At 45.9% G+C, this 16,000-nt stretch overlaps 1 protein-coding gene across 2 annotated transcripts in view; it reads right to left on the bottom strand.

Annotated features, from left to right (window-relative positions):
- FHDC1 (FH2 domain containing 1) overlaps positions 1–10,491 on the bottom strand; it is a 36,661-nt gene extending 26,170 nt beyond the window's left edge. The window contains exons 1-2 of one of the 2 annotated variants that reach the window (XM_059844393.1): positions 10,395–10,491; positions 5,458–6,089 (exon numbers count right to left, since the gene is read on the bottom strand). In XM_059844393.1, the coding sequence (XP_059700376.1) occupies positions 5,458–5,940 (483 nt within the window). In that variant the 5' untranslated portion in view covers positions 5,941–6,089; positions 10,395–10,491. Of the gene's footprint in view, positions 1–5,457; positions 6,090–8,634; positions 8,755–10,394 lie in introns of those variants that run through there. The other variant, XM_059844392.1, reaches the window with a different exon arrangement.
- Positions 10,492–16,000: the final 5,509 nt, after the last annotated feature.

Genomic DNA, 16,000 nt, shown 5'->3' with positions numbered 1-16,000 from the left:
TGCAGAGATAAGGGGACAGATTGTGGTTTATTCTCCTGTTATCTTAAGAGTTGAGAGGCCCCGAACAGATCATTAAGGAAAAGCTCCTTAATGCAGGACAGGTTCAACTATCTCTCCCCCTGCAGTATCTAATCTTTTTCAAATGTTTTACTGCAAGGACCTCTCACTGACCCCTCTAACTGCAGCTCCAGTCTCCAGTTGCTCCAGTCACCCCTAGTTCTCTGGTTTCTCTGTACTAGTTTAAGCCTATAAGCTCTACCAACATACAGCTTTTGGTTTGTTTGGGGTTTTTTAAGCATATTCAGAGTTAATCTTGTGAACATTTTTTAAATCACAGTCAGTGACTCTTACAAGGAGACTGATCATCAGATGAGTAAACCTTTGTTTTCCATGGCACAGCTCAAATTTACACTACAACCTCAAACAAATTACATAATTTTTTTTTAATATCTTCCCTCGAAGTAAAACAACAAAGGAGAACATATACAGCTGTATTTGTCTTATCAGCACAACAAAAAATGTCACAGCTGTTCTTAAGTACCAGATTTTACATACACTTCTTGCTCTGTATATGACTGTACTCTATTTTTTCTCTGATTTCTTGTTTAACCACACAATCAGAATAAGTCTCACTTCTTGGTCACTCTTTGCTTGGTGTCTACTCCAAGCTTATCAGAAGTGTTTGAAACTGCTGTCATTACATAACTACCTTCAAGGAGTTCCTAGATGAAAGCACAAGGAGGAGAAAAGGGGAACCTGGCAGACACTCCATAAATACAAGTTCCTACTCCTTGCACACAAGTGCACTATCTTCCATCCCACATTCAGCTGCATACTAGATTCATAACCTTAGCCTGAACATCTGTTCACAATGCCTACTCTTCTCCACTGAGATTTCATTCGATTTTGTTCATGCAGAGCACTGTCTGCTGTTGCTTTTTACCCTTTGAACATGACCACAGCTTTTTCTAATTTCTGCTCAGTCTGCTCCTGTCTTCTGCTCACACACACCATCAACGCTGCTGCCGGCACAGCAAGTTTCAGGTCTTGCCACCCAAAGAGGTTTCGAAGCGCTGCCCACCAGTAGCACCCCTGGGCTTCTTGACTCAAAAAGTTACACTGGACTGTAATTGAGAATTGGGAACAGGCATTCCTAGTCCCACTGGGATTCTCCATAGCAAAATCACCTCTCTTATGGTTTCTTATGATCTACTTTAGATAAATTCAGGAGAGGTTTCTCCACTCTCATCCTCTACTCTCTGAAACTGGAAACAGTACAATTCCCTTAGATCCTTTCCACCATCTCCACACCTGCACTTTGCAAGCCCATGTAAAACATCACAGGTCACTTGCCATCACATGCCACATCTACTTTATAAACAGTGCAATCTCTAAACCGAGGACAGCAATTCACTCATTAATCCACTTCTTATCACCAGAATCTTCAACCCAGCATATTTCCAAAATCTGCAGCAGGCACAGATCACACAGTAACAGGCCTCAGTTTGACAAATGTTAATCCACCACAGAAATACTCAGTTATCAAGGTACTGTGAGAAGGGGAAAGTTAGCCTGAGTACCCCGGTGAAGTTGTGTTGATGGTAAGAGGGTATCTCTACTCTGGGACCCCAACACAAATTTGCAATCAATAAAAGAAAGATTCAGAGGAGTGTTCTGGGAGACACAAAAAGACCCACATCAAAACTGACTTTGTAGTGACTGGAGAGATGCAAAAGGAGTTTCTTGCCATGAAATCATCAATGAGGAAGAGAAACACAACAAAGTGGATTTATAACAGATCAATAAAACAAAACATTATAGGTTTTCTTTGCTTAAGAATAGTGGGGTTTCACATGGTGGGACACATGACAGCAAGCATGGAACAGCCTGGTGGCTCAGGCTGGCTGCTGAAGGTTAGGAAGGACATAAATAACTTCCTGTTCCAGCTTCCACTTCACATTACAACACAGTAACCATCACTCCATGCCTGCGGTCACGGCGCAGCAGAGTGAACCTAGCAGCTTACTAAAGGGCTGTCCCCACTCTGTGTCATCCTCCCCTGTCACGTTCCTAGCCTGCTTTTTCCCTTAGGCAGGCACTGGTACTCATCTCATTTGGTTCTTGCTGATAGTTCTTCTCTGGATTAACAGGTTGAATCAGCTCTCAAGAAGGTGGAATAAGCATCAGAGCCAGCACAGGGAAAGCAGAGAAGGCATGTCTAGAAGAGGGGGCAAGAGACATCCTGTTCACTCCTTCCATCTTCCTCCTCTCTCCTCCTCTGACTGTCCCTTTGCAGGGAATTCACTGCATCCTTCCTCAAAGCCATCAAACCTCACTCGAAGAGCAGAAACTGCTCCAGCAGAAAACAAACGAGGGGCCCCACAGCACCCTGCTGAGCTGCTTACTTAAATATGTTTACAGAGGGTGTAATATGTGTGTTACAAGATCCAGTATCTGTCCAGAGGCAGCGGACAGGTGGGGTGAGGTGAGAGACAGGAGCAGAGGCACGGTCTGAAGGAGAAAGCACGACCAGTTCCTCTGGCTGACAAGAAGCTGTTCTGCCCACTGCGCTGCCAGGCTAACTACAGCCTGGCTGAGTGCCTGCTGTGCCACACTGGGACACCACTGAAGGATGGGGAAAGTAAATTGGCGTGTAAACTTAACCTTGCACCCCCTATTTTTCAGAGCCTCAAATTACATGGAACCATAGGGCAAATTAAGCCTTTAGTCAAGGAAATATGTTAATTAATCTCCTAAGGGTTTGGTGAGGGCTTGTTTACAAAAAGGAAAGCATTTGCTGTAGGAGTTTGACTCAAGCCTCAAAAGGGACTTCTGTTATAATGATGATGCTACATATAAATTCCCTGTATAAATCACGGTCGAGTGAGGAATTCAAAGGCCATGCAGTGTTGTAAGCTCCTACATGCATAGAACTTTTACTAAAACTGCTCATCATTTCATAATCAACAGTGATCTCTGGCAAAGGTTTGAAACTCCAAATCTCCTCCACAGTCTGTAGGGCAGTGCCCTAAACACTGGCTGAAGAGTAACTCTTCCCTGCTTCCACGGAAGCTACACCACTGCGCCAAGAGGGAGGCCACAGGGACAACAGAGCACTCTCCAGCCCTGCCCTTCTGTACAGCACTTCGGACACATGCTGCTTTTTTCAGATTTGGATCTAAGTAAAAGTTGAGTTTATGCACTTGAAGTAGTCTTGAAAATTCATTGCTGATATATGATGCCAACTGGGCTAATTCCACTACGTAAACTTCTAAGAACATTTTTCTTTGCCGGACCATAAAGCACTGTCTAAAATCAACTGTGTTGTACACACACAAAAGGAACAGAGGTACAGAAACACAAAATGCCTGGTCCACTTGGCCTTGCTGGTTTATGAAACAGCCACAAGCAGAACTCGAGCTCCCTCAGCCCCACAGCAGCACCCTCTCCACCAGGTCACACAGATTCTGCACACCTCAGCCTGCCCCCAGCTCCTGTCAGCCTCTGCAGGCTGTACCAGAGCGAGCTGAGGACAGCCATCCACACTGAAACAACCGAGGGCAGCTGACAATCCATGGAGCCACAAACCTGCCCAGTGCTCCCATCTCCAGCCCCGGCTGAGCCAGGCCTGCAGCAGGGCGAAGCACGTGAGCTGCTGCCCATCTGTACCTCCAGTAACACACGGCTCCTCAGGATTATCTCCTTCCCTCCTTGCTAAGCAGCTAGGACTGCAAAGTCCATTAACACATGAGGAATTGCTCACCACTGACACACCGCCGCAGCGTGCTTGACAAAGCTTAGCGAGCGAGTGGAACATTTTGTCACTGAAGTGGCATCCCTCAGAGGCCAGTCCTGCTGCCTCACCACTGCCACGTGCAAAGTCACCACGGGAGCCCTGAACCAGGGTGCACAGGCATCGAGCAGTGCAAATGCACTGCACCACCATATCAGCTCCAGACAGAAGCACGAAAACCATAACTTTCAGCAAGGCAGGGTTTTGTTTCCAAGGCATAGTATCTTGGAGAATCCCTGGTTTTGCAGGCCTCTGATTTTAATCTCTACCACTGCACAAGTTCTAGAGCACACTGGGGTTTTCTCTGACCAACCTATTGCACACTATGGGCCACATTCAGTTTATCAAACTTATTGTAGTATTTACTGGAACTAGATCTCTATCACGCAGCAGTCCTGAGAGGGGGAGCCTCTGAGGAAACGCAGGAGGCCAGAGCTCTGTACATCTGTTCTCAGCACAGGAAGTGCACTCACTACACTCCTGATTCAAAGATGAACATAGCCTGAAAACAGCGCACAGCCTAATGACTACCTCTGATGATGGCCCCAATTACTACCTCCCGACGTCAGGCTTTCAGAGCCTACGATACACATGCCCTCTCAAGCCTTAAATGTCAATATGCACAACATGCATACTATCAGTGCATTGGTTCCTCATCTTGTCCCTTCTGATCTTATTTTGGCACCTCCTGAATCCTGCAAGATATCAGCAACTCCACGTCCCTGTTTTCTCACTAAAAATGATGCACTGTAACATCTCTTAACCCCATGCCCTCTGTATTTTGTTTACAAGCCAACATGTATGTAGACACACACTAGTGATTAAATCTGCATTTCAGCCCTCCAATTACTTCAGAGAAAGATCATTTGAGACAATTCAATCCAGGCTTCACAAAGAGGCTGTCTATAAATGAGGACTTAAGAACTACTACTTAAGCTACTTATCACTTCCCTGGAGACTGTCTAAACCTGAGAGTACTCCTCGCCACCAGAACAGAAATCAGTGGCAATCTTGGGACCTCCTTGCAAGGTTATCTTCATGTCCAGAAAAAGCAGGGAAGATGAAGTAAAGTTTTTCTTAGCAGGAAAGTCATGTTTATGAAAGTGGAAACTTTAAATTTATCAAATAACAAATACCCTTAATCACTATATTATGTTCTATATCCTTGCTGCCATACTGGCACTTCCGTTCCTGATGTCTCTAGGATACTGTGGGCAAATACAGCATTAACCCTTGCAAATAGGACCCTCTTCTCTCCTGCCTGGTACATGTTTGCATGTGCAACATCTTGCTTGCATCACAGACACAGAGCAGGAGTTGAAGAGACAATACAATTGTGTTCCACACTGGAAACTCAAGGGCTATCCAACATGAGTAAATACAGATGCTTTCAGCTCCCTCCGCTTATTCATATTTATTTTAACAGGTGATCAAATCACAGCACTTAGCAAGTAAAAATAATAAAACACAGTTAGCTCTTTGAAAAACAAATATGTGCCACTAAGAACAAAGAGTTTATGTTTCCCATCATTCCCCTCTCCTTTGAATCAAGACAAATTTGCCGTAAGGACGAAACATGACAGAGAAAGAGAAAAAGGCGAGGCAGAATTCACATCAACTCCTACAGCATTATGTAAAAAGAGAGGTTTTACTTTAATTCTTACCTCCTCTTTAGTCTCTTTAAACGAAGACTTCAAAGATCGGCTTCGGGAGTCCTGGGGTTTGGCTTCCTCCTGCTGCCCAAAAAGTTCCTCAATTGTCTTTGTATCGATTTGATACTGTGGTCTTGCAGCAATTGTCCAGATATTGTTTTTACCACGAACTTGTTCTTCAGGGATAGTTTTCCAGAAAAAGCTCCGCATTCGCTTTTTTTTGCCGTGGCTGTCGTGCCCATTTACCAGCTGTGGAGGCAGAGGTATGTTGGGGCCAGGCAGTGGAGGAGGGGGTGGTGGTGGGGGCGGCATTCCCGGGGGGAGCGGAGGGGCTGCGGGAGCCCCTGCGAGGGGACATGGCGCGGGGGGCGGCGATGCTCCAGGCTGAGAAATTTGAGGCGCTGTCGCTGTATCCTCGCTCATTAATCCCGTTGCAACTGGAATTGCCCCATTTTCTTTATCATTGACCAAGGAGAGACAATTCATAACATGCATTTTACAGCCTCCCCGAAGGGGAGAGTGTTACTTCCTTGGATGGGTTTGGAACATTGAACAGTCAGCGCGGCAGCCGCTGGGATCACGCCCTCTCAAACCCTATCTGCCAGCAGCGGCAGCACAAGAGGGGACTGCACCATCTCCGCAACCTGCGACAGAGGACAATAGGGACACTCAGATCACAGACACTGGACACTGTCCCTCGCGCTGAAAAGACACTAAAGGCACAACAGCTATCAAGTTTTCAACCCAGAAGGGAAATTTAGTGAATCAAAAGCCTTTCACAGAGCAGTAGTTTAACATTTGTCCATGCCAAGATTTCGAACAGCTTCAGGTGCCTAGATTTCAAGAACATATATAAACACAAGAATGCCTCTAAATCACCCACAGTGGGCATCAAAACCATCTATTAATCTCCATTCAGTGCCATTTCATAAAAGAGTATAGTTATCTCAAATTATTAAAACAAATATTATTCCACTGCTAATTTCAGGTATGCTTTTAAAGCTGACTGCACACAGTACTAACTATGGTTCTGGATTAACTGCATCAAACAGACCCTGTTTGAATCTTCTAAACCCACAGTTCAAACCCAAACTGCGTAAAAATAGCTAAAAATTTGCTGATGATTAAACAGTCTAGCCTAGTGTACTACTTTTTTTGCCTTTGTATTTTTCACACAAATGTCAATAAGGGCAAAAACAGTGTACAGTCCCTAAAGTCTCTGTGTTCACTGAGCATGAACTTAAAAGTATGACTGGTCTGGCTGCACTACCTCCCAAAACACACTCACAGAAGAAAGACCACAGTATGATCAAGCTGTCCTTGATAATTTACTTCAGCACCCAGGTTAACAGTGCCAGCTCAATAACAGAGAGAGAAAAAGGACAGAGAAGCTGGTAGGAGGAACAGGACCCTACACATCCTAAGCATTACACATATGCAAAGCTTTAAATACTTTGGGACGTTTTAACCTCTGGATTATCTCATAAAACAACAGGAATCACAATGGGTTTTAGCACTTCTCTTATACTGCTACCTTCTAAATAAAAACGCTGTTATTAGCAGCAAACCTTCAGGTAAGAGCATGACTTCCACAAACCCCACACTTTTAACAAGCCAAATCTATTGAAACAGACTTAACTCATAAGTCTTAGAGAAAAACAAAAGTGTTTCAAATACATACCAAAGAGGAATCTCATGATTTTATGGAGATTTGGAAGCTATCTCAAAAAAAAAAAAGATTTAGGAATTTACAAGAAAAAAATTTAAAAATTCAAAGATGCCACACAATACAAACTTAGGAGGAGACAAACAGCCCCTGAGCACAACTCAGTCTCAGGAAACCTCACCAGAAAAAGCTCAAATAATGCACTGGCACAAGAACAACATCAAATCAGAAATTTGGCACTGACTTAGCGGTATGCCTCCTCAGCAGGGTTCACACGGAGCTAATAGCAACCCAGATCAATTTGACATTGTTTAATAGTGATGAAAAACTTCGCTATTTTTGCCAGAGATCCATCACTAGACCGTACATGAACAAACAGACCCAAGTCACAGAAACAAGCCTTAGGGCAAATTCTCTCTTGGACTGCAAGGACTCAGCCACTCACAGCTTCACTGAAATCAATGGAAAACACCACAAAATCTTCCACTGTACCTTTTCTTCTCAAAACCTTGCTCAGGTAGCAATGAACTCCTCTCTCCTGCTTCAGATTTTCCGATCTCATACCTTACGTTATCCGGGCGTTTACAAGAATAGAAAACATATATAAAAAAACCTGTCTGAGGTTTAAATCACAGGCATGATGGAAAATATTTTAATGGCATGGTAAAAGGGAGAGAAGCTACAAAGAAAGTGGATCAGGATAGAGCGTTTCAAATTTAAGTCAGCACTAATACCAGCTGCTATTACAGGGCTCTGCATGTTCACGCCTCTCCTCCCAAATTCATGATCATAGAAGCAGAGAGGCATAAAAAAGCAGGTGCAAGGTGGTGGAAGGAGATTAACCACTCAAAGCAATTAAGTGTTGCATTAATTTAAAGAAATACTCAACTAGGAAAAACACTTTTCCTCCCTACTACTTATTTAAAAATGAAAAATGTATTAGCTAGTTTTCCACCATCATACAAAGCAGAATTCAACATTATTATCTTCCAACTTGGGTTCCCACACATTCACCAAAAAAAATTTGAAAAAAGACACAGACTGACCAACCATGCCCCAGGCAACATTCAAGAACCTCATTTTGAGACTTTCAATAAATCCATATGCTTTAGGAAAAACAGGATCAAATCCTAATGGAACAGAGTTGTAGGAGATGAATCATCAGAGTCCTAGCACTAACACACAGGAGTGGAAAACGACTGATCTCAGACCTGAGCGCTCCTGCGCTAGACAAGGGACACTCCTAGTGAAAGGAGTGGAGAAGGCACGGGGAAGAAAACATCCCAACCTAGATGTAAAGATAGATAGAACAGGAAAAACTGTTTTCAATCCAACGAGCCCTGTACTGCTTTAGATGAGGTAACAGCCAGAACCAGGAAAGGGGAGGAATCAGCATTTGGAAGGAAGGCACGAAAGGAAAGGCGCAGCATAAAGGCTGGCATTCAGCTTTGTTTTCTGACAGATAAGCACGATCCAGGTGACAGAGGTCACCTGCTTGTAAGAGGATGGCGGTCTCGAGTTACCAGATACCAGGAGACTGGTCAAAATTCCCTTCTCATGCTGCCTCTCCGGAGGTAGGCTCAAAGCTCTTCCCAGCGGAGGCTCCCACCACTACCGTGGGTGGGAGAGGAGAGAAGCTGGCAGCCAGGACAGGTTCTGGGCTGCTTGCTGGTATCAGCAGGTGCCTCTGAGCAGGAAGTACAGCAAGAGGAGGTGGGGAACAACGCAGCCGTTCCAACTGTGAGCTACAGATTACCAAGACACGCTGGGACTGGGATGCGTAACAGAAGCCAAGCAAAATTTTAACTCCTAAGAAGCCTCTCCACACTTTTCAGAGGATTAAAGGGACAAAAAAAAAAAAAAAAGAACCAAAGAACAAACGTTTAAGACGTTGCAATTATGCCTCATTGTTGCATGTTTGTTATCCAAAATAGCCGGAGAAGCACCAAAGCTCTAACATCTTTGCTGCACGTTTTAATTGTGTCCATATTTGGCATAAAAGAAATATTTTATTTCTTTGTCTCATTCATTGTTTTAGCCAAGCTAATCTAACTTGGAAATGTAATTTAAAAGTTAGAGGGTGGGGACAACTTTCTCTCCAGGTAGGAGAAGCACTCTAAAGCAATTTGTTTCTTGCAAAAAAGGCAGTTGCCACTGAGACGGACACAGATTGTGTTTGCATACACAAATTAACAGGTGAGGTGCACAACGCACTGAAGGGCATTTCATAATTCATACTGCAAGACGTGACTGACTCCCTTTAACTCACACCTTATGCTCTCCCCTGCCCACGTTTCTGTATCAGGCGCCCTCCAAGTTCTCATGAGAACAACGCAGAGCCCAACCACAGCATTTGGGTGTCTATGTCTCAACAACAGCCCTAGAAAAGGCAAAGGGAGCAACTAGTTGCAGACTGCAGACAGAGAAGCTGCAAACGCCAATAACCATCCCTTAATCCTGCCAAAATCTGCGGGTTACAAAGAACACGCACCTCACGCTATTCAGCGATTTCGCACTTCCCCGCTCAATGCATCCCACAAAAGCGCCGGGCGGCACCGCGTCCCTGCCAGCCGGCCCGGCCCGGGCCGGGACCTGACGGGGCTTGGCCGGGGGGCTCGACTCCGGCTATTTTTTGTTCGGGCTCCCAGGCGCCGCGCTCGCCCCGCCGCAGGGACAGGGCTCCCACAGGAGGAGCCCCAGCCCCACCGCTGTGTTCTCCGCCCGGACCAGGTGCCAGGCTGCGGCGCCCTGCGGGGGCCCTGCCGCCGGGAGCACTCGAGGGGCCGCGACAGATCCTTACTCCGTAATTCCCTTCCACCGCCGCCGCAGGCCACGGGGCACCGCGGAGGGCGCTGGCGGCTCGGCGGCACCCGGGGTAACACCGCGCCCGCTGCCCTCCGGTTCCCCCGGACCCGGCGCCCGAGACGCGCCCTGGCCCGGTGGGAGCGCCCCGACCCCGCTGTCCCCCGCAGGACGTGGCGGGGGCAGCGCTCGCCCCACCGGAGAAAGCCGGGGCGCCCGGGACAGCGCCCGGGACAGCACCCGCCCCGCCGTGCCAGCGGAGCGGCGGCAGCGGCTCTCCCGCCGTGCCAGGGGCCGGCCGGGCCCGGGGTCCCTCGGGAAGGGGGGCCCGTCTGCCCGGGAGCGCTCCCTCCTCCTACGCCTCGGGAAGGCGGCGAAGGACCCAGGCAGGAAGGCGGCGACCCCCCCGTGCACTGCCCGGCCGCGCTCCCCGGCAGCGCGGAGCCTCCTCCCGGCCCGGGGGTCCCCGCGCCCCGCTCACCTCGGTGCCCGCGGGAGCACGCGGCGCAGCCCGGTCCGGTGCCGCCGCCGCCGCTTCCTCCCATCGCGCCCGGCCCGGCCGCGCCGCCGGAGCGCGGGGCGGGGCAGCGCAGGCGCGCCCGGGCGGGGCCGCGGCAGGTGACGGTGGCGGCGGTGGCCCCGGGAGGGGCCTCGACCCCCCCTGCCCTGCCCGTGCTACCGAAAAGCCCGTGCGGGAGGAGAGCGACCCGCGACGCAGCGCCGGTGCCGCCGCCGCGGCGAACGGAGATGCGCAGTGGCGCCTCTGGGGGCACTGGGTCTAATCCGGCTCCGGCTGAGCTGCTCCATCGACACTTCCATCCATCACTGCCCGCACGCTGTCACCGCACTCACAGCAACTCTTTCTATAGGAACAGGACAGCGGTGCTACGGGCAGCACGCCCGGCTGGAAAGAACGGGCTCCTCTCCGCGGCTGAAGCCTTTCGCCCTCTGCCCACGCTCCCGAGCAAGCGCATCCCTCAGTCCATCCCGCATCCCTCACCCCGGCGCTCCCCGCCGGCTCAGTCCTGCAAGCTCGGGGGAAGCAGGCAAGACGGGCCCCTTGTGACTCCAAAGCGGACGGTGTGAGAGAAGTGCAGACGAATTTAAGATGTGATCACAACAGCCCTGGGTTACAGTGCTCCAGGCAGCAGCGCATGTGAGTTGTGGATGCCCGAAAGCCAAAGTACCATCTACTGATAAAACAGCAAACAAATACAAATGGTCCTAAAATATTCTATCAAGAGATTGAATCCTATGTCTAAAATAAAACCATGTTCCCAGGAAGAGTAAAGGTGAAGAACTTCACTCAATAGTCAGACCACACACCCTGACACTACTTTTTACAGAAGGCAAATTCCAAAGGTGGAAACAGAAACTCTTCCTTTCCTGAGAAAGGAGGGAGGGAGGAAGAAGAAACCTCACTTCCAATCCTGCTTAATAAACCACCAGAGCTTCTGAGCTGAGCACAGGAGAGAGAAAACACCTTGATACAACCAGGAGTGGGAAGGCATGAGCAGCAGGACAAAATCATGTCTTACAAAATCTTGAGGGTGTAGTGCCTCACCTGTGCTATTTACTCTGCTCAGGTGTTGGGAGGCGGGAACCAGAGGAAGAGCGGGAGACCAGGTGGCCTCCTCTGGACCAGGTGTGGAGCCTGGGCCCATGGTTGCAGAGGTTACACCATTCCTGCTCACAGTTCTGCAGCCAGAGATCTGACTTACTGGTCTGGCAGGACAGCCTGCTTTAGTCACCTCAATTTAAAAAAGTAATATTAGAACAAAAGGAAAATTTAAGGAATGTAATGCCAGAACCCAGTCATTTAAGCTGAAAATTCACTGAATGAAAAGAGTTCAACTGCAGTAAAAGGCAATTCCCATCAGAGCACACATCTCTGCTTGGCAGGGTTTGCAGCAGCTGGAGAGGACAGGCTCAGCTCGGAGCCAGCGTGGACATTCCTCGAGAGTGTCAGGGCAGCCCTGAGGTCATCGGCGAGGAAGCGCTTTGCCCTTGGACTGGAACCGCTTGTGCCGGAGCCAAAGGGACTTGTTTTCATTGCTGCCAGTCATGAGCACAAATGTGCTCTGGAAAAGACGGAAAGAGCAAGCCAAACAAGAGACTTGCATAATGGCATTGTATTTGAAAAGTCAGAACCCAAACAGGACAGCAGAGGACTCGGGAGCCAGTCCGGATGTGAAGTTAAACTCTTCACTTTTCCTCACCCTCTGGGTTTGTTCTCCCTGAACTTTTCCAAAACATGTTAGCAAATTAATTTTAAATTTTTAGCTGATTTTTTTTACCTAAACAGGTAACACTCAATAGGCAAATATTTTGCCCACATGGCTGAAATGACTCTGAGTTATAAACAACTGAAAACTGGTCTTTACAGTAGGAAGTATTAGGCAACTTTAATAATAGGTAGATCAAGCAGCCCCACCTATAATAAACAACAAATGCACCTCCCTAAAACAGATAGCATTTAGATGAGTTGGTATACTATAAAACCAAACCATACTGTTAATTTTTTAAGATTTCTAAGTAATGAAATGCTCAAGACAGTTTTCAGGATGACTACTTTTTTAAGACTTTTTTTTTTCTTATGAGAAGTAAAAAAAACACCCTGTCTTTTGTAAACTCTGCTTTTCTTCAGAGCACAGAGCTTCTAATTCTTTAGGCTGAACACAAATCTAATGACTGAACAGATCTAATGGAAATAAAGCAATTTACACCACCTGAAAAAAGGTGTCATCTTCATTACAATCCCTCAATTCTACAGAGTTTGGATCAAAGAAGGAGAAAGAGTTAATTGTGACACTCCTGTCACATCAAAACCAAGTTATATTGGGTCTCAAAATTAAGCACTGTTAGTTAAGCTCTCAAAACAAAACCCTGCAATTAATTACCACTATCACATAAAACTAGCACGATGCATATGCATATGCAAGAAAGGCAAATCAAAACTGAACAGGCAACACTAGTTTTTAGCATTATTTATCACTTAAGTGCTTGAATTTACAGCCCTTAGTATTCTTTAAAAGGCAGCAAGATGTATAATTATTTAATTAGCACAGTAAGACACACTATTCATTATGTAATAGGAGCACACTGCTGATAGCTGAACTGCTCCTGACTGAACCAATGGATTTGTGCTACCATGAACAGCAAGAACAGGGAAAACCTGAACTAAAAAGTTGTTTCAGGTTTACTCTGTTCTATATCTGATCTCTGCACTTAATTAAGAAATGTTATCAGACAGCCACACTGAGACCCATCTCAGTCCTACCTACCAGGAACTCTGCAAAGATTCTCCTGATCCCTCTTTCTGCTCCTCCTGGAATTTCAAATACTCTCTCTCCTCCAGTAGCTATTCTCTTGAAAACAGATTCTCATCAAGGGATGAGACTGAGTGTATTTGCTCAGAAAACAAAGTTCTGTTCACCTACAGCCATTAGAAAAACTGGAATGCTCACTTTATGCTGGGAACAAGTACTTTACAGAAATACACCACCAAGAGCAGACAGCACACAACTGTTGCTGCTCCTGCTCCCTTCTTACACTTTTTTTTGTTTTTAGAAAGGCAGCTGAAGTGTAAAAGGCAATGCTTCTGTGCCAGCAGCCTCAGCCACAGGAAACAAAAGATTGGCAAACCACAGACTGAGCTTTTCTGTCCAAGGCCACTGCAGTGCAAGCTTCATACACTGCTGCTCTGTGCCTCAGAGCAGGGACCCTGCTGGAAACAGCAACACATCACTTTCCCTTTCCACGGCTTCTCCATCAGTTTATGCCCTCCTTCTCCAAGGCAGGCACAAGCCATCCTACCTGCTACTCCTACACTACAGGGTAAGCTACTTCCTTCACGCCCTTCAAACTGTTGCCACGAGGACAAAAACATGTGAACAGTCCCATTCTCCCTGGCCATTTGGTTTCCACATAAGACTTGTGGAAATGAAGAGGAAGGATGTTGGTAAAACAGGTGCAGAGAGGTGAATAAGAGCACTGGCACAGACAGAGAACTCTGTTTTCTGTGTATCTCTGCCTTTAACACCAGAGCAACTGGAAAGATCACAAAGATGTCAAAGAGCAAAGAACAGTAAGAAATGAGAGAAATATAAACCAAGCAGCAGTCAAATCCTCTGTCTAATAAAGATATTCTAATTAAAAAACCCCTTTCATCTTGACACAGCTTAGCAACAAGCAGTTTGGTTAATTTTAGGGTGGGAGCTACCATAAAATATGGTAAGATTCACAACTAATATAAAAATTTTTGTGACTAGTACAACCCTTACACCAAGCATGCAACATGGAAAAGATAACCAGACTAAAAAAAAAAATCCCAAAGCTAAAGATAATTGCAGATGAGGAATGCTAAATAATTACAATACCTTTCACTTGTTGTAACACCACAACAAGGAACAAGAGCAGATAAGCAAAACAGAAAAAGTGAATATGCCCCCCATTCAGTTCAAAACAGAGCTGAGGCGAACATTTAGCTTTCCTTTTACATTACTTTGATCATTTTTGAAAGGACAGACAGACTAGAGATAAGGTTTCTGGGAAAACCAGTTGACTGAAGATTGAAAAAAAAAGCTGTTACTTTAATGATGTTGGTGAATTACTGTACTCTTGCCCATGTAGATCTCTTTCCAAATGAAAATACAGATACATTTTGTAACCAGAAACATTCTTTGTAAGAGGCTTGTAAAAGCATGAAGTAGGCCAAAGAGCACTTTCAGAGAAAAGAAGCTGTTTGTAGAATTCAGATGAACAAAATAACATGAGCAACAAGTTTCAAACAAGCCAGGAGTACAGATAACTTACAGTATGGTCACTGAGAATCAAAACAGCTCCCCAGGTCTCTGGTACAGCAGCTACAACAGCATATCTGAAAATGTTACTAATTGCTTTGAGTTCTTCATCCCAAGAAACATCACCCAACACTGTAAACATTAATGTAACAATTTGTTAACAGAGATGAAATCTGTCGCAGACAAGTCTCTACAAGGTGGGTATGGCCTCCTCTACAAACAACAAAAACACCCCATGCTGACAACTTTCCACCTAGATATAGCCACATCACAACCTTAAGATATTTATAATGCTTTTTTTTGAGGATCAGAAAGCCTCACAACCATGATTACTTCCTATTGGAAACACTGCAGTGTCTTCTCTTACAATCTCTTGATACAAGTTTCTAAATTTGGTTAGCTCTAAAAAGCTAATTTTAAACACAAGATACAAGCTTGAATTATTTTATAAGGATATGTATTTGAGCACTGATGAAGAAAGTTACAGTACTATAGCAGGCTACTATCAGTTTAATAACTTATTGATCAGTTGAACAGAGAGCCCTCCTCACTGAGGCTACCCATTAGAACAACTGCTTTGCTGAGCAAAATGGAAGTAATTCTTCCTTCCCCCAGTATTAAACAATACACAGGCAGGTTTTAGCAAGTAATCTCTTTGGTCCCACCTTTTCTTCCAGGTGAAGAGACTCCAGCAGTTTCAAGCCATTGCAAAAGTCTGAGGATTACACAATGCCAATTGGTCAGTTTTTCTTAAGGCAACTGCAGATTCAAGTTCACTCTTACCATTTCTGACAGACGAGTTCCTCCTGAGCAGCAGCGATCCTAGGCAGGAGACACGTGAATCTCAGGGAGAAACCAAGAGCACATGATCCTTATGTACCCTTTTCCTACAGTGTTCTGAAAGCCCAATACTTCAGTTGTGGTCAGTGGGGGTTTGCATTCTTCACCCCTGCAGTAATGCATTTCCCAGTTCAAGCCTCAGCTCACTTTCCTTGCACCGTCATACTACACGTGTGCCAGGATTCAGTGGAAGTCAATGGCTTCATAAGAATTGTAAATAAAATTTAATTTCCTTTAGAAGTTCAAGTCAAAAACCACATATATTAAAAGATTTGTTTCACTATGGATTTACTTTCCAGTTGAACTTGCCCACTGTTAAAACAGCATCACTACATAGAACTGCTTTATGAGATATTCTTGGGCAGGGGTGACAACTCACAAAAACAGGACTAAGCTTTCACTGCAGAAGCTCTCTTCTACTTTTAACCATCACAAGTCAAGAAAG

This window comes from Haemorhous mexicanus, chromosome 4 (genome assembly GCF_027477595.1).
Source record: "Haemorhous mexicanus isolate bHaeMex1 chromosome 4, bHaeMex1.pri, whole genome shotgun sequence".
Classification (NCBI taxonomy): domain Eukaryota; kingdom Metazoa; phylum Chordata; class Aves; order Passeriformes; family Fringillidae; genus Haemorhous; species Haemorhous mexicanus.
The sequence above is the reverse complement of the archived record's forward strand: the minus strand, read 5'-3'. Positions and strand labels throughout refer to the sequence as shown.